Raw genomic sequence first — 25,183 nt, forward strand, 5'->3', positions numbered from 1 at the left:
AGGGGTGTGTGTGTGTGTGTGTGCGCGCGTGCTGCGAACGGGGCCACGAGACATTCTGCTGAGAACCATCAGTGCACGTGACACAGCGAGTGCGGAGCAGAGAGAGGATTTTAACCCGAGTGAACATGTTTTTAAAAAAAAAAACAAAACAACAACAAGAAAAAAACAAACTACTTTTCTTTACTTTTCTCTGCTCTTTCTCTACCGGTGTTTTCTGACGGCACCTACCTGTGCTGCGTCGTATACTGAATTTATGAGATCATGAGATGAAATAAATGGTCAAATATCCTTAAAAACATCCTTAAAAAATGAGAATATATAAATGAACTGAGGAAAAATTACGCAAACACTGGATAAAAATAAAACCCTGCTGTGATTTGTACTTGTTTGTTACTTCTACAATACTCATGTGTTCATGTTGTGCAGGTGTCCGATGCTTCAGATTGGGTTTCTGACTGGCCAATGCTCCGGTGCAGGGGCGTCAATAATAATAATAATTATTATTATTATTATTTCATTTATTTGTCATTGCATTACAGCTAAATTTTTCTTCTACAATTAACCCATCCTAACTACAGTTAGATGCATTCCAGCCACTAGGAGCAGTGGGCAGCCACAGTCTGGCGCCCGGGGACCAACTCCAGATGTAGAGACTCTGCATTGGTCAGGGGCAGAGAAAGGAGCAGACCCGAAATAAGCATGTTTTTCATTGTGGGAGGAAACCGGAGTGCTCGGAGGAAACCCACGCAGACACGGGGAGAACATGCAAACTCCACACAGAAAGGGCAGGAAGCGATCTCATGACCTTCTTGCTGTGCAGCATCAGTGCTAACCACTAAGCACCGTGCCGCCAGTGAATGCAACATGAGGGGAGCGAGGACAGTTCCCGACACAACAACCTGTAGTACGGCTTTTCATCTAGCCAAGGTCAGACTTACTGAAGAAAAAGAGCGCGGCTGTGTGCATGTGGATTTGGACGTCAGCGTGCGCCCAGCACATTCTCGTGGTCAGAAAGCGCCGCAGAGAAGAGAAAGGTTGTTTGCGGTTCTCGCCACAGTGGAGAGAATCTGTCAGCACATGAAAGTAATGAGGAAGTGTGATATCATAATCCCCAAGCTAGCCAGATTTGCGTTCAGGACCTCGCCAAATCCTGCTCACATCCAGTTCCCCACCCCCAGCACATATATACAGTGCATCTGGAAAGTATTCAGAGCACTTCACCTTTTTTAAAACATATTTCATGTTACAGCTTTACTCCAAAATGGAATAAATTCATTTTTTTACCCTCAAATTCTACTCACAACACTCCATGATGACAACATGGTTTTTTTTTGTTTGTTTTTTTTTGCAAATATCTTAAAAATAAAAACTAAGAAATCTCATGTACATAAGTACTCACACCCTTTGCCTCAATACTTTACTGATGCACTTTTGGCAGAAATTACAGTCTCAAGTCTTCTTCAATATGATGCCACAAGCTTGGTGCCACCTATCTTGGGCAGTTTTGCCCATTCCTCTTTGCAGCACCTCTCAAGCTCCACCAGATTAGATGGGGAGCGTCGGTGCACAGCCATTTCAGATCTGCCTGCAGTCCAGACCTGTCACCCATTGAAAATGTGTGGCGCATTATGAAGCGCAAAATACGACGGAGACCCCGGACCATTGAACAACTGAAGTCGTACATCAAGCAAGAATAGGAAAGAATTCCACCCACAAAGCTTCAACAATTAGTGTCCTCAGTTCGCAAAACACTTATTGAATGTTGTTAGAAGGAAAAGTGATGTAACACAGTGGTAAACATACCACTGTCCCAGCTTTTTTGAAATGTGTTGCAGGCATCCATTTCAAAATAAGCAAATATTGCACAAACAATAAAGTTTAACAGTTTGAACATCAAATATCTTGTCTTTGTGGTGTATTCAATTGAATATAGGTTGAAGAGGATTTGCAAATCATTGTATTCTGTTTTTATTTCCATATTACTCAACGTCCCAACTTAATTGGAATTGGGGTTGTAGCTTACTGCGCATTTAAAGCGAAGCAGTGTGTTTCTGTTTAAAAAAACACAAAAAAAGAACAGTTTCGTCCGCTGGGGAGTGACTATTTGCGCGGCGGCCAGCTGTTGCCTCTCTCTGCCCGGTGTGATTGGCTTAGCACTCCCCTCACACCTGAGTTGTCACAGCTCCGTCCCCGACCACAATGACAGTCTCTGGAAGAAGTCCACTCTTTCTTCTGTGTTTTACTCAGACTCACATTGAGTGTTTCGCTTTTTAATTTTCGTTTTTTTTGGGCAACACACAACGCTTCACAAACATGGTAACAAAAAACAGTGACTGCGAGGCTTACATGTTCAACCTCCAGCTGAAATGCATCTGTTGAATCACAGAGAAAGAGGGATTAAAAAAAAACAAACAACTCATGCAGGGACCCAGTCCACCAACCTTAAAAAAAAAAAACACTTAAAAATGATTAAATTTTACAAGCTGGGGAAAACAAAAAAACAGAAAGCCACATGCCATCGGCATTTCAGCAAAATGTCAAGACTTTGGCCCAACTTTGGCTGAGCTCCTGACACAGGGAAAGAGCCAAAATTTGTAACGATGTGAAAAAATAATTACCCAGGAAAACAGAAAGGGATATACTAAATTTGACAATCTGTGTGGTGGCACAGCAACACTGTGCCACTGCTTAGGAAGAGCCCTGGACTGTTGATGTTGTTTAAAAAACGCAAAATACTTTTTATTCAGATTACTCGATTAATCGCCAGAATAATCGATAGAATACACTGGATTACTAAAATAATCGATAGCAGCAGCCCTAGCTGTAACATAACAAAATGTGGAAAAAGTGAAGTGCTGTGAATGCTTTCCGGATGCACCACATGTCTTGAAACTGGGAAAATCATTCTGCTGAATGCAGCTCTGTCTTTCCAGTGGAAATGTGACATTATCCATTCATCAGAGCCCCAAATCCAGTGGAGACTGACGGATTCTGAAAGTTCATGGAATCTGTCACAGTGTGAGATAACATTAAGCCGGTATCGCAGACCTAACATCCCCCCCCTAAAAATTGGTACACTCTGCCTTCACTGTGCATGCGTCATTTGGGACCACAGCAGCTCGTCTGACATGGACTGTCTACACCCAAAGCGATCAAAGGGAATAATGGGATTATTAGCCATCAGATGACAAGGTAAAACCTCTTAACACTAGAACTACCTGGGTAGTCAATTTGACGGTTTTGAAAGTTTGACCTGTCATAACTCTGGTTAATTAAAACCACTCTCTTCCTGGCATCCCGACTTTGAACCTTTGTCCTCTTTGTTCCTTTGTCTCTATTTTAAAAAAAGGAAAAAGAAGATATAAGTATTTCTACCTCTAACTACCGCAGCTGCTAGTTTGACGGCCCTATTATTTGCATTGTATTTTTTCCCCGTGGCTGAGTGTGGGTGCAAGCATCTCCTAGCAACCACCGCTCTGGTGCACTGTCTGAGAAGGATACAGATAGCAATTCATTTTAAATGGCTTCCAGACGCCGATTTTCTGTAAAAGAAGCACCGGAAATTCTACAAATTTAGATGAGGGGGATTCTGGGGGGTGAGGGGATTCGGACAGCTCTTGGGCCGTCGTCAGCTCCAGTGACAGCGAGTCAGAGAGTGAGCCTCCCCCGGCTAAAAAGATACGAGTTGTCCCGTCAGCAGGAGGTGGTGATGACACATTTTTTCAAGGTAGTAATAGAGTATCCGATATAAGGATATTATTATTTTAGGCTCTAGTCAACAGATTAGTAAAATAATTTATGTACTATATATAGCAATGCCACAATCAGCGCAGGTTCAGGAGCAGAGAGATGAGGCAGGCGCCCAGTCTCCCGCATAAACCCTGCTTTCCAACTCATGGCCCTGGTGAAACGTCAAATCAAGGTACTGATAATGGGCTAATAATATACAATGAAAAAATATACAATAAACTAGGCCATACATGAAAAGTATAGAAGTACAACAATCTATTCTGCACTTCACCAGCGTCTCCATCAATGGCACAGGATGAGGGGCACACATGAGAGGGAGCAGGAGGACAGGAAAGGACGGCACTGTGTGGACCTGTGGGACAGGAGGCAGACAGAAGTGGGAGGCGTCAGAGTCAGAATGTGCTGACAGAGGCGGAGGGACCCACCCCATAACGCAAAGCGCAAGGGTTCAGGATGCCCAAATTGCCTTCCTCTGCCTGGTGGACATTGAAATGCTGAACCACATAAGAGACTGTACTGTGGCTGAGGCACGCAGAGTTTTGGGCAGTGACTCCTCCTCGGAAATGAGTGTGGATGAGCTGAAGGCGTTTTTAGCTCTGATTATGTCCGCGGAGTGAAAGGGGGGGCCGTAACATGGAGCTGTCCAGCTTTTGGTCAGATGACTGAGGGTTTCCCATACTTCCGTGAGACAATGCCAAAAAAACGCTTCATAGCTATAATGCGCTTTTTGTGCTTTGATAAGAAAGGGAGCAGACACACACGCCTCCAAATAACAAAGTTTGCTCTCATGAATGCGGCGTGGGACAGTTTTGTCAATAATTGTATGTGCTGTTACAAACCTGGTGCTGAATAACGATTGATGAACAGCTCCTCCCGACCAAAGCCAAGGTGTGCCTTCCTCCAGTACATGTCAAACAACCAGATAAGCTCGGCATCAGTTTTGGCTGGCAGCAGATGTCAACACTAAGTTTATGTTGAACGGCACTCCTTATCTGGGAAAGGATGAGACGCACATGCCAAGTCAGCGGCTTGGAGAGAGTGTGGGTGCTGAAGCTGATGGAGCCATTCACGGGGAAGGTGAGAAAACGTCACACGACACTTTTTACATCACTTGAACTAGCCAGGAAACTTCAAATAAAGAAGACCCAGCATCGTGGGCACAGTCAATAAAAGCAGACGTGAGCTTCCCCCGTGCGTAAAGGAGCAAAGGCCACTGCACTCAACCCGTGTCCTCAGAAACAGACAATGTCACCCTCAACTGTCTACCAGTGTAAAACACTAAAAAAATGTGTGTGCTGAGCACCGTGCACACTTCATCTGGTACTCTCAGCAGCCCTAAATCCAAACAGAGCCCGTGGTTTACTACAATCACACAAAGGTTGGCATGGATGTGCTTGACCAAATGCTAAAAAAATACTCTGTTAAAGCTGCAACACGTAGGTGGCCAATGGCAGTTTTTTTACAATGTCCTCGACATGGCTGCAATCAATTCATGGATTTTGTATCAAAAATGCCACAATGAAATATCCCAGGACAAAACTTTATCCTGCAGCTCGCAAACGAACTGCGCTTCAGTTACATGCGCACCAAAACACAGCCGCTGCCCCGTGAGCCAGCACCTGTGGAAGACCTGATTGTTTTGGAGAAGAGACGACAGTGCCAAGTGCGCAAAAGTTGCTCCAAAAATCGCTCCAAAGATGTTTGCTGTCTGTGCAAGAAGGTGGTGTGTGGGAAATGCACAGCGTCTACGGCTGTGACGTGTAAAAACTGTATATAGATTTCTTGTTATCCTAATACTTCAATTTTGGAAATTGTTTTTCATTGTTTTTTGTTTCCATATTGTATTATTGTTATCATTATTGCTAAGTTCTTATTTGTTCTTGTTATTATACAGTTTGAAATGTATGATTAAAAATGTAAATAATTATTAATGAGTTTTTGTTATTTTTTGTTCCATATCATTTTATAATTATTAAGTTACTAGATCTGAATGAAAAACACTGAATTAATTAATTGTAAAATAATTTATGTAATCAATAGAATATATTGCTTAAATATTTGCAACATTATAATTACTGTATTTTTTGTGTTTTGTTATAAAAAGAACTCTTACAAATGAATGATGCTTCAAGTAAACCTTTATTTCAAATTTATCTGCCACTCTGTCTTTTTTAAATACTATTTATAAATACTCATAAAACATAGTACGTTTTTGACCAAATAATATTATTATATCCTTTTCCAAACCATCATTTTATAGCATGCATGAATACCTTAACATTCTGGCCATGGAATGCGATGACACCATTACCGCCCAAGCATTCCATCCGCCAGAATGCTACCTGTCAACTGACGGCCTTGGCAGTTCTAGTAGTGTTCTGGAGTTCTGGAAGTCCTAGTGTTAAATCATTCTGGCTGTGGTGTTCTGATCGCTTCCTCTGTCTTTTATTATGAAATAATGCTGAATTTATGTGGAAATGATTGTTGTACAAATGCTTCAGATATCTGCTGCTGAGTAAGATGATGACTGGAGTGCAGTTTTAAGCAAAAATGAGGTGATAATCGGTGAACCGGGACTGATGCACAGAAAAGACGCATGTGCAATGAAGGCAGGCTGGACCAATTTTTAGGAGGGACCGTTCGGTCGACGACAGCAGAGTGCTGTTTAAGCTTTTTGTACTCTCTTAAATGTTGTTTTGAATTTGCACTCATGCACATGTTTTTTTTTAAATCAATGTGTGGCTAAACAACTTCCCATGTGGCTCATTGAAATTCCCACCAATTAGCCACAATGGCTATCAGCTTTTGAAGACCAAAGAGAACCCTGCTCCAGGAAAGGAGTTTCCTGGAGACATGACCCTGTTTGCCAGCCACCACACAAGACTAAGGCAAAACCAGTTCCATTCTAGTTCAAGACCCAAATGTTTTTACAAGTTGGTGCGTGTGGAACCTGAAAATCTTGTTCTCATGCACCACAAGAGGAGCTGTGTAGCTTTCTATTCAGAATATGTTGCACCACTAAGGTTTTAAATATCACTTGTCCAGCTGGGAAATAAAGGTAGCAAGCTTTGGACAAGCAGGCTAGTGGCCATGTTAAGGCCTGCAACCTTATTTTTAAAGAATGTAAAACACATTACATAAATACATTGTAAAAACTGACAAATTTTCACTTCTGACTCACCCATCTTTCTTTTCGACCTTTGGTGCTGCGTTGGGGCAGCGTTTGCCATTCTTGGTGGAGACATAGCTGCACTGCTTGAATGGTGCGTTCTTGTCCTCCAAGATGTGTTTCATGCAGTACTCCAGGCCATCCAGGCGCGGCTGCGAGCATGGTCGCTGAGTGAACGAGCACGTCTGAGACTCTTGAGGACGTGGCGTCTGGGTCACCCGGTTACGACTTGAGGGCAACACATGAATTCGTATCCTGTTCATTGCAAAACTGAAAAACAATGTGTAAAGAATGAACTTTCAGCACTGAACAACATTCAGAATGTGACATTGTGAAACGATTGTTGGTACAGTAGTGTTCAGAATAATAGTAGTGCTATATGACTAAAAAGATTAATCCAGGTTTTGAGTATATTTCTTATTGTTACATGGGAAACAAGGTACCAGTAGATTCAGTAGATTCTCACAAATCCAACAAGACCAAGCATTCATGATATGCACACTCTTAAGGCTATGAAAATGGGTTATTAGTAAAAAAAAGTTTGACGCTACAAACTCGAAACTATTATGTTCAAACTGCTTTTTTAGCAATCCTGTGAATCACTACACTAGTATTTAGTTGTATAACCACAGTTTTTCATGATCTCTTCACATCTGCGAAGCATTCATTTTGTTGGTTTGGAACCAAGATTTTGCTCGTTTACTAGTGTGCTTGGGGTCATTGTCTTGTTGAAACACCCATTTCAAGGGCATGTCCTCTTCAGCATAAGGCAACATGACCTCTTCAAGTATTTTGACATATCCAGACTGATCCATGATACCTGGTATGCGATATATAAGCCCAACACCATAGTAGGAGAAACATGCCCATATCATGATGCTTGCACCACCATGCTTCACTGTCTTCACTGTGAACTGTGGCTTGAATTCAGAGTTTGGGGGTCGTCTCACAAACTGTCTGCGGCCCGTGGACCCAAAAAGAATAATTTTACTCTCATCAGTCCACAAAATATTCCTCAATTGTTCTTTGGCAAATTGTAACCTCTTCTGCACATGTCTTTTATTTAACAGAGGGACTTTTTGGGGGATTCTTGAAAATAAATTAGCTTCACACAGGCGTCTTCTGACTGTCACAGCACTTACAGGTAACTCCAGACTGTCTTTGATCATCCTGGAGCTGATCAATGGGTGAGCCTTTGCCATTCTGGTTATTCTTCCATCCATTTTGATGGTTGTTTTTTTTTTCTTCCACGCATCTCAGGTTTTTTTTTTGTCCATTTTGAAGCATTGGAGATCATTGTAGATGAACAGCCTATAATTTTTTATACCTGCGTATAAGTTTTCCCGTCTCCAATCAACTTTTAATCAAACTACACTGTTCTTCTGAACAATGTCTTGAACGTCCCATTTTCCTCAGGCTTTCAATGAGAAAAGCATGTTCAACAGATGCTGGCTTCATCCTTAAATAGGGGACACCTGATTCACACCTGTTTGTTCCACAAAATTGATGAACTCACTGACTGATTGCCACACTACTATTATTGTGAACACTCCCTTTTCTACTTTTTTTTTTTACTAATAGCCCAATTTCATAGCCTTAAGAGTGTGCATATCATGAATGCTTGGTCTTGTTGAATTTGTGAGAAATCTACTGGTACCTTGCTTCCCATGTAACAATAAGAAATATACTCAAAACCTGGATAAATCTTTTTAGTCACATAGCACTACTATTATTCTGAACACTACTGTACCACAAAGAAATGTACTGTCTATCACATTATAACACAAGTATATTATTAATGTCTAAATGAAAATATAGTAAAAAATTTCAAGATGTACATACAACCCCTGGCAAAAATTATGGAATCACCGGCCTCTGAGGATGTTCATTCAGTTGTTTAATTTTGTAGAAAAAAAGCAGATCACAGTCATGACACAAAACTAAAGTCATTTCAAATGGCAGCTTTCTGGCTTTAAGAAACACTATAAGAAATCAAGAAAAAAAAATTGTGGCAGTCAGTAACGGTTACTTTTTTAGACCAAGCAGAGGGAAAAAAAAATATGGACTCACTCAATTCTGAGGAATAAATTATGGAATCACCCTGTAAATTTTCATCCCCAAAACTAACACCTGCATCAAATCAGATCTGCTCGTTAGTCTGCATCTAAAAAGGAGTGATCACACCTTAGAGAGCTGTTGCACCAAGTGGACTGACATGAATCATGGCTCCAACACGAGAGATGTCAATTGAAACAAAAGAGAGGATTATCAAACTCTTAAAAGAGGGTAAATCATCACGCAATGTTGCAAAAGATGTTGGTTGTTCACAGTCAGCTGTGTCTAAACTCTGGACCAAATACAAACAACATGGCAAGGTTGTTAAAGGCAAACATACTGGTAGACCAAGGAAGACATCAAAGTGTCAAGACAGAAAACTTAAAGCAATATGTCTCAAAATCAAAATGCACAACAAAACAAATGAGGAACGAATGGGAGGAAACTGGAGTCAACGTCTGTGACCGAACTGTAAGAAACCGCCTAAAGGAAATGGGATTTACATACAGAAAAGCTAAAAGAAAGCCATCATTAACACCTAAACAGAAAAAAACAAGGTTACAATGGGCTAAGGAAAAGCAATCGTGGACTGTGGATGACTGGATGAAAGTCATATTCAGTGATGAATCTCGAATCTGCATTGGGCAAGGTGATGATGCTGGAACTTTTGTCTGGTGCCGTTCCAATGAGATTTATAAAGATGACTGCCTGAAGAGAACATGTAAATTTCCACAGTCATTGATGATATGGGGCTGCATGTCAGGTAAAGGCACTGGGGAGATGGCTGTCATTACATCATCAATAAATGCACAAATTTACATTGATATTTTGGACACTTTTCTTATCCCATCAATTGAAAGGATGTTTGGGGATGATGAAATCATTTTTCAAGATGATAATGCATCTTGCCATAGAGCAAAAACTGTGAAAACATTCCTTGCAAAAAGACACATAAGGTCAATGTCATGGCCTGCAAATAGTCCGGATCTTAATCCAATTGAAAATCTTTGGTGGAAGTTGAAGAAAATGGTCCATGACAAGGCTCCAACCTGTAAAGCTGATCTGGCAACAGCAATCAGAGAAAGCTGGAGCCAGATTCATGAAGAGTACTGTTTGTCACTCATTAAGTCCATGCCTCAGAGACTGCAAGCTGTTATAAAAGCCAGAGGTGGTGCAACAAAATACAAGCGATGTGTTGGAGTGTTCTTTGGTTTTTCATAATTCCATAATTTTTTTCCTCAGAATTGAGCGATTCCATATTTTTTGCCCTCTGCTTGGTCTAAAAAAGTAACCGTTACTGACTGCCAAAATTCTTTTTCCTGATTTGTTATAGTGTTTCTTAAAGCCAGAAAGTTGCCATTTGAAATGACTTTAGTTTTGTGTCATGTCTGTGATCTGCTTTTTTCCTACAAAATTAAACAACTGAATGAACATCCTCCGAGCCCGGTGATTCCATCATTTTTGCCAGGGGTTGTACATGTGTGTTTATAGATGACGTGCCAAGATCAGCTCAAAATGGGCTTCTGCAACACCCACTACATATTTTGTTTATCATTTCAGGCCGCTTGGGTGATGCATCTGGAATAATACTAGCTCTGTTGTACAGCTGAATTGGGTATCACTAAAAACATTACAGCCGGTTTTCCATCAAGGGGGTGGAACTGAAGTATGAAAATCAAAATGTTTGCATCCATGTCATTGGCAAAGCCAACAGCCATTCTCAAACTGGTATTAATATAGCATATACCATTTGCAGGTGCACATATGCATACCATATACAGTATGCACCTGCAAGTGTAATGATATGCCCATGCAGGTGTTGTGCCTGCACCTGCTTGGGAGGTGAACAGCGTAAGAACCCATCCAAGGTGTCTAGTGAGTCCACAGATGATGAGGATGATTAAGATGAACAGTGACAATATATTTGTGTATTAAAGTTTAATGTTCGAGTGCAGATGGCAGGAATGATTGAACTCTTGGTGTTACTTTATAGTGTACATATTCCTTGGATGCATATTTGAGTGTTATATTATTATTATTATCATCATCATTTAAAACTGAAGTGATGGAAATCAAGTTTAAGGGTTAAACAAGTTCAAAGAGTTAAAAAGCTATTGGTATGTAACTGAAATAATAACATCTCAACAGGAACTCTTTCTTGTTCAAACTGAAGACTATCAGTACAGAAAAGCGCTGTAAAATAAGAATAAAGCTTATTGTGCATTTTTAATGTTTCTGTGTGGTTTGGCATATTTTAGGAAAATACAGTGGTCCTCTTGTTATGTGACCAACACCTCCTCATATATACAAACATCCGAACTTAGCACCAAGTACACTGGAGCAATATGTGTCCCTGGTGAGAGACCACCCATCAACATTTCTGTCTCATGCTAGGAGTGGTCACACAAGATGGAGACCACTATTGCACTACGTATGGGGGTAAATATTAACTAGCTCTTGCCACCAATACGTGTATATATATATATATATATATATATACACACACACACACACACACACTCAACAAAAATATAAACGCAACACTTTTGGTTTTGCTCCCATTTTGTATGAGATGAACTCAAAGATCTAAAACTTTTTCCACATACACAATATCACAATTTCCCTCAAATATTGTTCACAAACCAGTCTAAATCTGTGATAGTGAGCACTTCTCCTTTGCTGAGATAATCCATCCCACCTCACAGGTGTGCCATATCAAGATGCTGATTAGACACCATGATTAGTGCACAGGTGTGCCTTAGACTGTCCACAATAAAAGGCCACTCTGAAAGGTGCAGTTTTGTTTATTGGGGGGGGGGATACCAGTCAGTATCTGGTGTGACCACCATTTGCCTCATGCAGTGCAACACATCTCCTTCGCATAGAGTTGATCAGGTTGTCAATTGTGGCCTGTGGAATGTTGGTCCACTCCTCTTCAATGGCTGTGCAAAGTTGCTGGATATTGGCAGGAACTGGTACATGCTGTTGTATACACCGGTCCAGAGCATCCCAAACATGCTCAGTGGGTGACATGTCTGGTGAGTATGCCGGCCATGCAAGAACTGAGACAGTTTCAGCTTCCAAGAATTGTGTACAGATCCTTGCAACATGGGGCCGTGCATTATCCTGCTGCAACATGAGGTGATGTTCTTGGATGTATGGCACAACAATGGGCCTCAGGATCTCGTCACGGTATCTCTGTGCATTCAAAATGCCATCAATAAAATGCACCTGTGTTCTTCGTCCATAACAGACGCCTGCCCATACCATAACCCCACCGCCACCATGGGCCACTCGATCCACAACACTGACATCAGAAAACCGCTCACCCACACGGCGCCACACACGCTGTCTGCCATCTGCCCTGGACAGTGTGAACCGGGATTCATCCATGAAGAGAACACCTCTCCAACGTGCCAAACGCCAGGGAATGTGAGCACTTGCCCACTCAAGTCGGTTACGACGACGAACTGGAGTCAGGTCGAGACCCCGATGAGGACAACGAGCATGCAGATGAGCTTCACTGAGACAGTTTCTGACAGTTTGTGCAGAAATTCTTTGGTTATGCAAACCAATTGTTTCAGCAGCTGTCCGAGTGGATGGTCTCAGACGATGTTGGAGGTGAACATGCTGGATGTGGAGCTCCTGGGCTGGTGTGGTTACACGTGGTCTGTGGTTGTGAGGCTGGTTGGATGTACTGCCAAATTCTCTGAAACACCTTTGGAGATGGCTTATGGTAGAGAAATGAACATTCAATACACGAGCAACAGCTCTGGTTGACATTCCTGCTGTCAGCATGCCAACTGCACGCTCCCTCAAATCTTGCGACATCTGTGGCATTGTGCTGTGTGATAAAACTGCACCTTTCAGAGTGGCCTTTTATTGTGGACAGTCTAAGGCACACCTGTGCACTAATCATGGTGTCTAATCAGCATCTTGATATGGCACACCTGTGAGGTGGGATGGATTATCTCAGCAAAGGAGAAGTGCTCACTATCACAGATTTAGACTGGTTTGTGAACAATATTTGAGGGAAATGGTGATATTGTGTATGTGGAAAAAGTTTTAGATCTTTGAGTTCATCTCATACAAAATGGGAGCAAAACCAAAAGTGTTGCGTTTATATTTTTGTTGAGTGTATATATTAGTATAAATAATACAGAATATAGTAGTACATCACTGTGTGCCAACATTAAGCAAGTAGCTCTACGTGCTTATTATTATGAATGTTTCTTTACAAGCTAGTCAGTGAGACAATACCGACTGAAGTTGGAGGGTTACCACTCGGGTTGGGTATCGAGAACTGGTTCTTTTCGGGTATCGTTAAGAAATTATTTGATCCACCGACATCAATAAGCTTTTTGCTTAACGATTCCCTTATCGGTCCTTCAGAGCAGCCATTGTTTTTGACTGCGTTTGTCGGGAAAATGATAATTTCTCTACGTTGATTGCAGACCTTGCAGCGGGTCTGTAATTGACCGCTTCTGTAGCGCGACTCCACTTTCAAGCTTGACCAATGAAGCAGTGGATTGAAGCACTGCTTCGTTGGTTCTTTGATTCACTGCTTTTCAGAAGCGTAAAGGCCACTTCTTAACCCCTCTCAAAGCCATTGAAATATGTCAAACGTGAGTCACTTTTGTGTGGATTAAAGTCACTAACTGGGACTCTTCTCTTGTTGCAGTCAAGGAATGAGAATTGTCCTCCGTTCCGTTGGTACAGCTCAAAATGCTGCATGGCTCTCTGCCGAGACAGAGTCCGGTGAGAATTAATAAATTCATAAAGAATCGCCGCTTTAAATAAAATGACACCTCTTTCCAAACGTTGTAATACAGACAATAAACTACAATCTACTAAAACATTTTTCCTCCCAAAATAAGACGTCCTGCATTCTTTATGAATTACATCCTGACGTGCAGCACAGCCAGCTGCAAGAGCTCAGCTCAGAGGTATGGAAAGACATTCATGCCAATAATGTCTGAAAGAAAATGCTTTTGACAAAAACTACAGATTTCGTTTATTTCTATTTATGTCCAAAGATTAAGGATCCAGTGACCAATTTCATATTTATTTACTTTAAGACTCAATAAAATGTTGCTGACATAGAAAACCTGTAAAGTCCACTTTTAGTACACAGAAAATTCACAAGAGGTATCGATAAGGAATCGGATCGATAAGCAAAATCGATAATATCGATAAAATCTTATCAATATCCATCCCTAGTTACCACTCTACCTCTCACCCTCGGTGCATGTGGGAAGGACTCCAATCATCAATTTCTATTTACTCACTATATAGTGGACCTGACTGATCCGCTCATTCGCTGGCTGCTGCCAGAGCGCCGCCATCTTGGTTAGCGTCTGACAACCAGATAAGAAGAAATCAATGTGGACATAATCAATGTTTTTAAAGAGAGTTTCAGGATAAAACTGCATTTTCCATGCTATTACTGTGCTGTTACGTTTATTCAAACTCAGTCCCACATTTATACAGCCACTATTTGTCAAAACAAATACAGAAGAGGATCAGACTATTTATATAATAGACTTGAATGAATTTGTTTGTCCCAGTCCAGACAGAAAATAATACCATCAGTTTGTCAAACACACTATGTCTGCCACGACATGAGATCCTAGTCTGATCCTTAATTAATTTAATTTTGAAGTTAAAGATGGGAAATAATCAGGGGTGAAAACAAGAGCTTCGGACGCTTGCATCAAATTAAAGATATTAATATTAACTCTCTGGGGTCCAAGGGCATTTTTGGACAGTTTACTCGCCTGGCATAAATGTTTAATTATTGCTGTTAACAGCTTTTCCTGCATCCCACAATCAAGCTTTACGTCTCTTTTTTCAGGACAACCTGTACTTTCAGAATATATATGCTATAGTTGTGTTTTATAAGTGTAATAAAGGTTTACAATCAGAAATAGAAGGAACAAGTAAAGCGGAAAATAATTTTCCATACATTTATTCAAAACAGAGTAAACTATTATAAACAACTGTTTTGACACTTTATAAAGGTAATTTGGGCTCTTGTGTGAGAGACTGTACAACAAAAAGGTTCAAACAATAAACACAAATGCACATTTTGAACAATATATACAAAATGGTCAATGCGTTTTGTTTGTCTTCAGTTCAAAGCAATTTCTGTCTGCTATTACACAAAGGTCACATCACAAAATTCTACTTCTACTGTGTTTTGGTTCTGTCCTGCTCTGAAAGCAGCTTTCACACTTTGGCTCATTTACACTCCGAGGAGCGGCCCCTCCCCCTCGCTCCATTGATATGGTAAACAGTACTTTACGCCGGTGCGAGAGAGCTTGCCACAGGCTTATTCAATAACATTCACACGTAATGAGGAGTGGAGCATCTCTAAAATTCACACACTCTATGTTTGAGCATGTGAGATTGTCATCAGAGGCTCTCTGTCTGCTCCCTCTGCTCACTTTCACTGATTGCTGTGCGTAATGGAGCAGGGCGCATTGGTGCAAGCAGCCAGATGACTATTCAAACGGGCCAACTAGTAACACATCACTGCTAAAAAACGATCTTTGGTTTATCATGTGAAGTAAATCTGCCCTACGATTGGATTTTGGAAAACCATGTGACGGTGAACCAATTCCGATTGGACACTCACATTGCGCACGTCATCACACAGCTTCTATGAGGAGTACAAAGATGGCTGACGGCTGGCTCAAAAGTCCATGGAGTTTTTCAGCAAAAAAAACAAACAAGGACTTCCGGTTATGGCGACCGTGTGAAAAGCCATGTTCTTCACTGCTCCGCTATTGTGCTACTTTTTGATGCTAAAAATTTTCCTTAGCTGTAAAGAACGTTCTTCAACACTCCTAACTCTACAAGATGCCTCCAAAAACATCAAAAACTCCACAAGAAGTCAACGAAAAGGCAAAACAACCGAAGCTAACAGACTACACTCTCCGGGATTTGCAGAAAGCTAATGCTAACGAGAGCGTCCTCGCTCCACAGCTAATTGGGACCACAAACGCCGAGGAGAAATCCCAGAATAGTAAGGTGGATGAAATATTAACTATCGTCACCACCATAAAATCAGATTTGGACAACATTCGTGGAGAAATAAAGGACTGTGCTAAAAGGGTCAATGAAGCGGGAACTCGCATATCTAATGCGGAAGACGAAGTAGAGATCCTGCGGACTAAAACTAGCGCTCTGGAACGAAACAGAAAGCGTTGGAAGAAAAAATTCTGGACTTGGAGTCGAGGTCCAGACGCAATAACTTGAGACTCGCGTTTTCTCCCAGAAGGATCTGAAGGACAAGACCCTTGTAAGTTTCTGGAAAAGTGGCTACCGGAGGTACTTGGCCGTGAAATCTACGCAACTCCTATGATCATTGAGAGAGCACACAGGATTGGCCGAAGCGAGACAACAACGAGGCGCCCCGTGTTTTGATCATGAAATTCCTCAATTACAGGGACAAGATGGCTACTGTTACCGCGACAAGAGCAAAAGGGAACATTTATTACGAGGAGCATCTAGTACGTTTTATCCTGATTATGCCGCGGGTGTGCACCAGCAACGCAAACAATTTGATCCCGTTCGAGAAGAGCTTCGTAAATTGGGTCTGAGACATGGACTTGTCCACCCAGCGAAACTACTGGTGACCCAAGACGGAAAAACCTACGCTTTCAAGACTCCGGCGGAGGCTCGGGAATTTTTACGCAAGATCCAGAAGAATAGAGAAGATATGTAACGTTGTAATTTGAAGCACGCATTATGCTTAAGAGAAGTGTCATACTGTTCATGATTTACCATATGTTGAATGATAGCGTATCCACTGCTCTATACTTAATACAACTAAAGGACAACAGCTAAGACATACTAATGTGAACAATAGCACATATAGCAGGAGCTTATATCAGTTTTGAATACAAGAGAAAGGTTCGACTGCTCCTCACATTCTGTGATCGGTCATATGCGATAACGGAAGAAGAATCGAGGAGGGAGGGGGGCCCACAGAGGGGATGGTTGGGGTACTGTTCTGAGTTAAGGCACCATATGCTGGTTCGACATGTTAAGAGTTATGCTTCTCTCAAAGTATTATTTATGTCTACTGGTAATTTCGACATAGCTGAATATAGGATGATATTATCCCTATGTTTCTGTTTTATGATTAAAGGGTTAAAATGCACAGGGTGTAAATTTAAATTTTGTAACTTGGAACTGCAGGGGTCTACAACGCTATAAAAAGGTTAAACAGGTCATGAACAAATTAAAAAGTATGGACTCCAAAATCATATTTTGCAAGAGACTCATCTGATGGAGGAGGACGAAAAAAGGGTTAGGAGAAGGTGGCGGGGTAGTGTATATACATCAGCATTTTCCTCCCGTGCAAGGGAGTAATGACACTTATTCATGAAACTGTCCCATTCCAAATAAATAATGTTATTAAAGACAAGAGGGGTAGATATCTAATTATCCAAGGATCATTACTACTAGGAAACATAAATTTAGTCAACGTCTATGGTCCTAACACTGATGACCCCTCCTTTTATGATGAGTTATTTCTTTTGCTTTCAACTCTGTCGGGACACCACATAATAGCAGGGGACTTTAACTGTACCCTGGAACCTAGTCAAGACCGATCAACGGAGCAGATCAGTCTCATAATAACTGCAGAACAACTATAAACAATTTATGAGCGATCTGAAACTAATAGATATTTGGAGAACACTAAATCAACAAAGCAAATCATATTCATGTTTCTCTGCAACATTCCAAACATATTCACGTATAGATTATTTTTTAATTTCAACAGATTTGATATCAAAAATTCAAAATTGTTCATATGATAGTATTGCTATCTCAGATCATGCGCCATGTAAATTGATTTATCGAGATGAAGATATCACTTGTGAACCACCCAGATGGAGATTTCAACACAAATGGTTACAAGATGAGGAATTCATCAAATATATTGGGAGTCAAATAGATGAATATTTCTCTTTAATAAAAACCAAACATCAGCAGGAATCAGATGGGATGCTTTTAAAGCATTCCTCAGAGGACACATTATTAGTTACACTGGCCATAAATCTAAAAAAGCAAAACAAGAACTAAAACAACTGGAAAATAACATCAACACAACCCAAGAGAAAGTATTTTTAGGGCAATGATCCTGTGGCGGCAAAAGAACTTCTACTTTTGAGAGCAGATTATGAAAAACAAACAAGCTCTAAAGCTGCATCTAGTCTTTTACGGTTAAAGCAAACATTTTATGAGCAAGGAGACAAAGTTGGAAAGCTATTAGCCTGGCAAATTAAGCAGCTTGAAACAAAACGATAATTACTTCTTTGGAAAATAAAGGCCGAACAATAATAAATCCAAAAGAAATTAATGATGCATTTAAGGATCATTATAAAAAATTGTATAATACAGAAACAAATTGTAGTGCACAGACCATGAATGCAGTCTTAGATAGGATAAAGATTCCAACTATTTCAGATGGACACAGAAGAGAATTAGATCTAGAAATAACAACAGAAGAAATCTCAAACACCATCGACGCAATGAAATTAGGTAAGCGGGCCGCCCAGATGGTATTCCCATTGATATATACAGAAAATTTAAAGATAAACTGCTAAAACCGCTGCTAGATATAATAGAAGAAACTTTCGAAAAAGATTGTCTGCCGCTGTCTCTAAATGAAGCACTAATAGTTCTACTATCAAAACCCGGGAAACCTCCAACTAAATGCGAAAATTTCAGACCAATCAGCCTCCTCAATTCTGACCTCAAAATAATTTGCAAAATATTGGCAAGGCGACTTCAGAAAGCCCTTCCTAGTGTAATAAATATCGACCAGAATGGGTTCATAAGTGGAAGACAAGGCTTTCACAATGTGAGAAGAGTTTTGAATATTCTTCACTACAAAAAAGACGAAAAAGACTGTGCACTACTTTCAATCGACGCAGAAAAGGCCTTCGATAGAGTCGAATGCCCTATCTTTTTAATATTCTGGATAGATTTGGCCTGGGAAGCAATTTTACAAAATGATAAAAATACTTTACAAAAATCCAACAGCAGAAATTTTAACAAATAGACATCTTTCAAAACCATTTAAAATCAAAAGCGGTTGCCGTCAAGGATGCCCCCTCTCTCCCCTACTATTCTCCTTAGCGATAGAACTTTTCGCAACAGTTATACGTTCGCACACACGAATATCTGGAATAAGTATAGGTCAGAATGAACATAGGATTGCATTATTTGCTGATGATATTATTTATTTCTATCAAAACTAGCGTCTTCAATCCCGGCAGTTCTGGAAGTAATACAACTATATGGGAATATCTCCGGCTATAAAGTGAATGAAACAAAGTCTTCAATATTATTACTAAATGAAACGGAAAGAAAATACCCCAATATTCAAATATTAGCCTACAAATTCAAAATAATAGAACAATTTGAATATTTGGGAGTCTTAATCTTGCCAAATGCAGAAAAATTGGTTAAGGCAAATTATGATAGGCTAAAAGAAGAAATTAAAACATCTGTAGATCGATGGAAGCCATTGCCCCTATCTATTATGGGTAGAATAAATACTTTAAAAATGATTATATTGCCAAAATTATTATATCTATTTCAAAACATCCCTTTACCCCCCACCCCCCACCCCCCCCTTCTGACTTGTTTTTTGGCTTAAAAAAACAACTTTGAGCTTGATATGGAACAATGGAAAATCTAAACTTCGTCTCTCTCTCCTGTATATGCCATTTGACAGAGGAGGGTTGAAATGCCCCAATTTCCTATGGTATTACTGGGCTACACAATTGCGCTCTATAACTTTTTATTTTAATGATAATAACCCACATTGGGTAGAAATGGAAGGCCAAAGTTTAAAATTACCCTACATTCATTCTTCTACTCTGACACACAAAACAGCTATTGAAACAAATAACAAATCCCTTTCTCAAACATATGGTGAAGATCTGGCATGATGTCAGAAAATATTTAAAAGAGACCCAATACTATCTCAGCTAAGTCCTATATGGGGCAATCAGCTCTTCACTCCCGGAAGAGCAGACGCCACTTTTAAAACATGGGCAACTAAGGGACTTAAAACAATTGGGAATCTCTACCCATCAGAATCAGATAATTTTATGTCTTTTGAAGAACTCAAAGTAAAGTTTGATCTCGATAACAAACACTATTTTAAATACCTACAACTAAGAAGTTTGTAAATAAATATCAAACAAATCTACAAAAAATTCCACTTACACAACTAGAAAATTTGATATTAAAAAATAAATTAAGAAAAGGCATAATCTCTGATTTTTATATGTTACTACAATCATATTCAAATGAAAATACAATAAGAAAACTAGTATCCTGGAATGAAGACTTAAACATTAAAATCAGTGAACAAGACTGGGAAACAGTTTGCAAAAAATCTCACAAATATCTATTAATAGTCGTCTTAAAATATTACAATATAAATGGATAATGCGAGTATACACTACACCATTAAATTAAATAAATATACAAGAACATTCCAGACACATGTATAAAATGTGGCTTAAAAGGAACATTAATACATTGTATATGGGAATGCAGCCAGGTGAGACATTTTTGGCTAAAAGTAAAAGACCAAATTGAGAAAATAATTTCGAAAAAGATCACTTTGGAGCCCTTGATGTTCTTGCTGGCTCTATACCCGAAAGAATCACAATTTCACTAAAAACAGACTGCATTTTTATTGACATAAGCTCATTAATAGCTAAAAGATGTATTGCTCTTACCTGGAAAAATGTCAATGGACCAAGCGCCTCCCAGTGGCTAAAACAAATGCTCTCTTGCCTACCATTGGAAAGAATATCATATATACGCAAAGCGAAACAACATTTATTTGAAGAAATATGGAGACCATTTATAAACTTTATAAACAGTTTAGACTTATCTGATGACCTCATTGATTTTTAAACCCATTGCAGAAAATATAAGTAGTAACATTTACAATTTTATAAAGTAAGAGAAGCTGTTTCCTTTTTTTTTTTTTTTTCCGTTTGTTCTGATGTTTTATTGTCCTTTTTTTTTTTTCTTTTTTTTTCCGACTTCTATATACAGAAAAACATGTAAGACATATTCTGTAAAATAATTCTGTTAAAATTGTACATGGATAAAGGGCGAATAAAATGTATTTGGCAAAAAAAAAAAAAAAAAACAACAAAAAAAAAGTAAGTTTCTATCTCATATCATTAAAAAGCTATTTATAATTTAGTAAAGCTTGGTCTCAGCCGTCGTATACAGCGGCGTCGGCCCCAGAGAGTTAAAGACAGCTCTTAACCCGCCAGTGATGTCGCTTTTACGCAGCGCTTCTCCAAAATATCAAATAATAGAAATAAAATGAAACAGCTGTAATGTCCCCAGAAAAACAACAGAAGAAGACTAGAGCATGCGCTCAGGCGGTGTAACAGCTAATAATTTAGCCCTTAAAGCTACTGCTTTCCAATGCGGCACAGAACAAAATAAAGCCTTTTAAGAGAAAGAGGGTCCACACTGATCATCTGAAACAGACTTACTGTGCATTTAAAGCGAAGCAGTGTGTTTGTCTATTATTAAAAAACACACAGTCTGCTCAACGTGGTGTGTGACTATTGACCCGACGGCCGGGCACCCACAGTCGAAGCCGGCTGCTGTACAAACTCGCACTAAGTGTTTCGCTTTTTTCTGGGCAACACACAATGCATCACAAACATGGTAACTTAAAAAAAAAAAAACACAACTAAAAAACTAACTGCGAGGCTTGCATGTTCAACCACCTGCTGAAATGCATCTGCTGAATCGCAGAGAAACAGGGATAAAAAAAATAAAATAAAATAAAATCATGCAGGGATCCAGTCCACAGACCTTAAAAAAAAAAAAAAAAAAACTCAAAATGGTTACATTTTACAAATTGGGGAAAAAAAACAAACAAAAAAAACAGAACAGAAAGCCACATCCCATCGCCATTTCAGCAAAATGTCAACACTTTGGCACAGGGACACTGTGCCATTGCTTAGGGAGAGCCCAGGATTACTGATGTTGTTTAAAAATGCAAAAGCACTTTTTATCCGATTACTTGATTAATCGCCAGAATAATCGATAGAATACTCGATTACAAAAAAAACGATAGCTGCAGCCCTAATTTATATTATACGAGGTCTATTAGAAAAGTATCCGACCTTATTATTTTTTTCAAAAAACCAATGGAAAGGCGCAAAGCAACGCCGTGATGAAGCCTCACAGGACATGTTTCTGGCATGTCCAGGCACCTCCACAATTTCTCGGATAATCACTCGATGGAAAAACCACCGACAGCTGTCTGAACACCATCTCAAAGCCGTCCTGTGAGACCAAAACGGAGGTGGTTTTGTCTCGCTCCAGTAGCGAATCCATCGTGACGCGCGAAGCCTCCCGCTCGGCTTTCCATGACAAAATCTCTTGTTAAAGTGAAATCTGCCGGAAAATGGTTGATGTCCAGCTCTTGTGATAACCAGAAGAAATGGCACACGGTGGTCACGGATCCAGACAGCCATCCGTTTAGAAATGAAATGGTCGTTCAGCCTGTCGATGGCGGCTTCGGAGCACGGCGTGCCCCACAGCCGCTGGGGGCCATCCTTAAAGCGACAGTAACACTCCTTATTCGCTACCAAGCCCGTAACATTTTCACCGAAAGCCAGATAAATTTTTCTAATGGTTTCCAGCTGCCAGTCTCTAACAGTTTCTGAAAAAATTCTGATGGAAAAAAAGCCCAAATCATTCCGCCATTTCCTGGCAATGAAACAATGACGAGGGGGCTGGACCACTCCTCACTCAAAGCCTGCTCACAGGCGAATGACGCAACCGACAGGCTTGGAGAAACTCACGCATGCACAGGAGGGTTCAAGCTTGTCTGACGCAATCACACGTGATTCAAATTCATATGGTTTTTGAAAAAAATCATGTCGGATACTTTTCTAATAGACCTCGTATATAATACACACTTATGAAAGCTCACTCCACAATTTTTATTTTTTAATTTAAACTTTATTTAACCAGCTCACAATCATTTGTCAGCTTGTTGCTGTACCTGAATGCTGCACTAAAAAAAGCATTTTCAGATCACTTTAACCCAAGTTTAAGTCAGTGCATAATCATATTTCTATTTAATCTAATGTCTGACGACACGGAATGACGCTAAGCAAGATGGAGGCTGCTGGCAACACCTCACAGGCTGCATCCGCATCTAGTGGATTAAATAGAATCGATAACCCACATTAAAAAGAATATTCCAGACACCGTAGACCCCCTACAGTTTGCATACCGCCAAAGGCGATCCACTGATGATGCAGTTACACCGCTATCCACACAGCCCTCATGCACTTAGAGGGCAGAGACATACATGTCAGAATGCCTTTCATCGACTGCAGCTTAGCATTCAACACAGTCATTCCCCGCAACTCACAGATAAGCTCCTCACACTTGGACTGATACCCTCACTCTGTAACTAGGTGCTGAATTATCTAACAGACAGACCCCAGTCAGTTAAAGTTCATACTGCACATCTTGCATTACAAATGTGAGCACGGGACTCCCCAGGGCTGTGTACTGAGGCCCCTGCCCTACACACTGTGTAGCCTCCCAGAACAACACCAGCATCATTAAATTTGCAGATGACACCACAGTCATCGGTCTGATCACTGGTGGGGATGAGAGACAGCATACAGAAGAGAGGTGGACAATCTCTTAGCCTGATGTTGCAAATCTTACCACAAAGAGATGGTTATTGATCCAAGGAGGATTGGGGAACTCCACACACCACTATACATTGATGAGACAAATTCCTCAGCACTCACATTAGTGATGATCTCACCTGGTCTTACAACACCTGACAGATCATCAAGAAGCCCCAACAGAGACTGTACATTCTGAGAAGACTGAGAGAATTTGGTATTTCAGCCAAAATTCTCAGCAACTTCTACAGGTGTATGACTGAAAGTGTCCTCATCACTGCCATCACAGTCTGGTATGGTAACTGTACAGTCCAAGACATGAAGGCTCTCCAGCATGTGATTAAGACCTCACAGTACATCTGTGAGGCAGCCTTTCCCTCACGTCAGGACATTTACCAAACCAGAGTCCTACGTAGGACACACAACCTCATCAGGGACAGTACACACACCACACTCACTCTTCACTCTCTGATGTCCAGGACTACTAGGCTGGTGAACAGTTTCTACTCACAGGCCACTAGGCTTCTCAATAACTGTCTTACACACTGACCTCTCCACCACATGAGTGACTGTTATGTCACAGTTATTCTGGTCTTCATCATTATCACTATCATCCTCTAAGAATTTCTTATAATAGCTCTGTTCACTATTTATGCATCCATGCACCTTAGGACTCCTGTACTGCAGGAATGCTGCTTAAAACTACACAATACTGCACTAAATTGCCAATACTGCATAAACTGCACATCCTCTAAACTGTGCATCCTTTAAATAGTGTATATAATACATTCTTCAGTCTAATAATGTGTATTTTTATGTGTTTTCTTTTAAAATCATCAAATTTTCTAGGGAGAATGAACAGAGTAAGAATTTCATTGTGTGGTATAACTGCCTGTTTTTACTGTACACATGACAGTAAGAAACAACAGTGGGCAGTGGTTTTCACACTGGCTTGAGGGTTTATATGATTTTTTTTTTAAATGCACAAAAACAACATAGTAGTACCCACGGAAAGGCACAGAGATCAGAGAATCAAGTATCCCACGTGCCTTCTGGCAAATTGTAGCTGAAAGTTCACGGCTTCTTTTAAAAGAAAATCTTCCTCCGACAGTGGTAACACTCATCAAGCCACCTTTGTTGTTTACATTTGACGTTTGAGGTCTGAATTTTTATTTAATTTAAAACAACTGAAAAACTGACGTCCCACTGTGGTGAAGGCAGCACGCGGAGCACGCGCCGCCATCTGCGTCACTGTTGTGTCCGTGATGAGCCGCCATTTTTTTTTTAGTCTCACTAAAAGCAACCAACAAAAACCTCAGACCTGCTGGCCGGCGAGAATATCTAATCACATTCTTCATCATGGAATATCTAAGGGCCAAAAGAGAAATACTTACATTTGCTGTTACTAATAAATGGTTATGGTGCTCGAACCACCCGGTCAAATCTTCACGATCACCAAGCGGCAGACTACTAAGCGTTTCTT

General features: G+C 40.3%; 1 protein-coding gene across 1 annotated transcript in view; it reads right to left on the reverse strand.

Annotated features, from left to right (window-relative positions):
* Window positions 1-25,183, reverse strand: part of kansl2 (KAT8 regulatory NSL complex subunit 2) — a 70,273-nt gene extending 45,090 nt beyond the window's left edge. The window contains exons 1-2 of the mRNA XM_034172007.1: window positions 25,095-25,183; window positions 6,932-7,189 (exon numbers count right to left, since the gene is read on the reverse strand). Of these exons, the coding sequence (XP_034027898.1) occupies window positions 6,932-7,182 (251 nt within the window). The 5' untranslated portion in view covers window positions 7,183-7,189; window positions 25,095-25,183. The remainder of the gene's footprint in view (window positions 1-6,931; window positions 7,190-25,094) is intronic.

Source organism: Thalassophryne amazonica, chromosome 6 (assembly GCF_902500255.1).
Source record: "Thalassophryne amazonica chromosome 6, fThaAma1.1, whole genome shotgun sequence".
In the NCBI taxonomy this organism is placed as follows: domain Eukaryota; kingdom Metazoa; phylum Chordata; class Actinopteri; order Batrachoidiformes; family Batrachoididae; genus Thalassophryne; species Thalassophryne amazonica.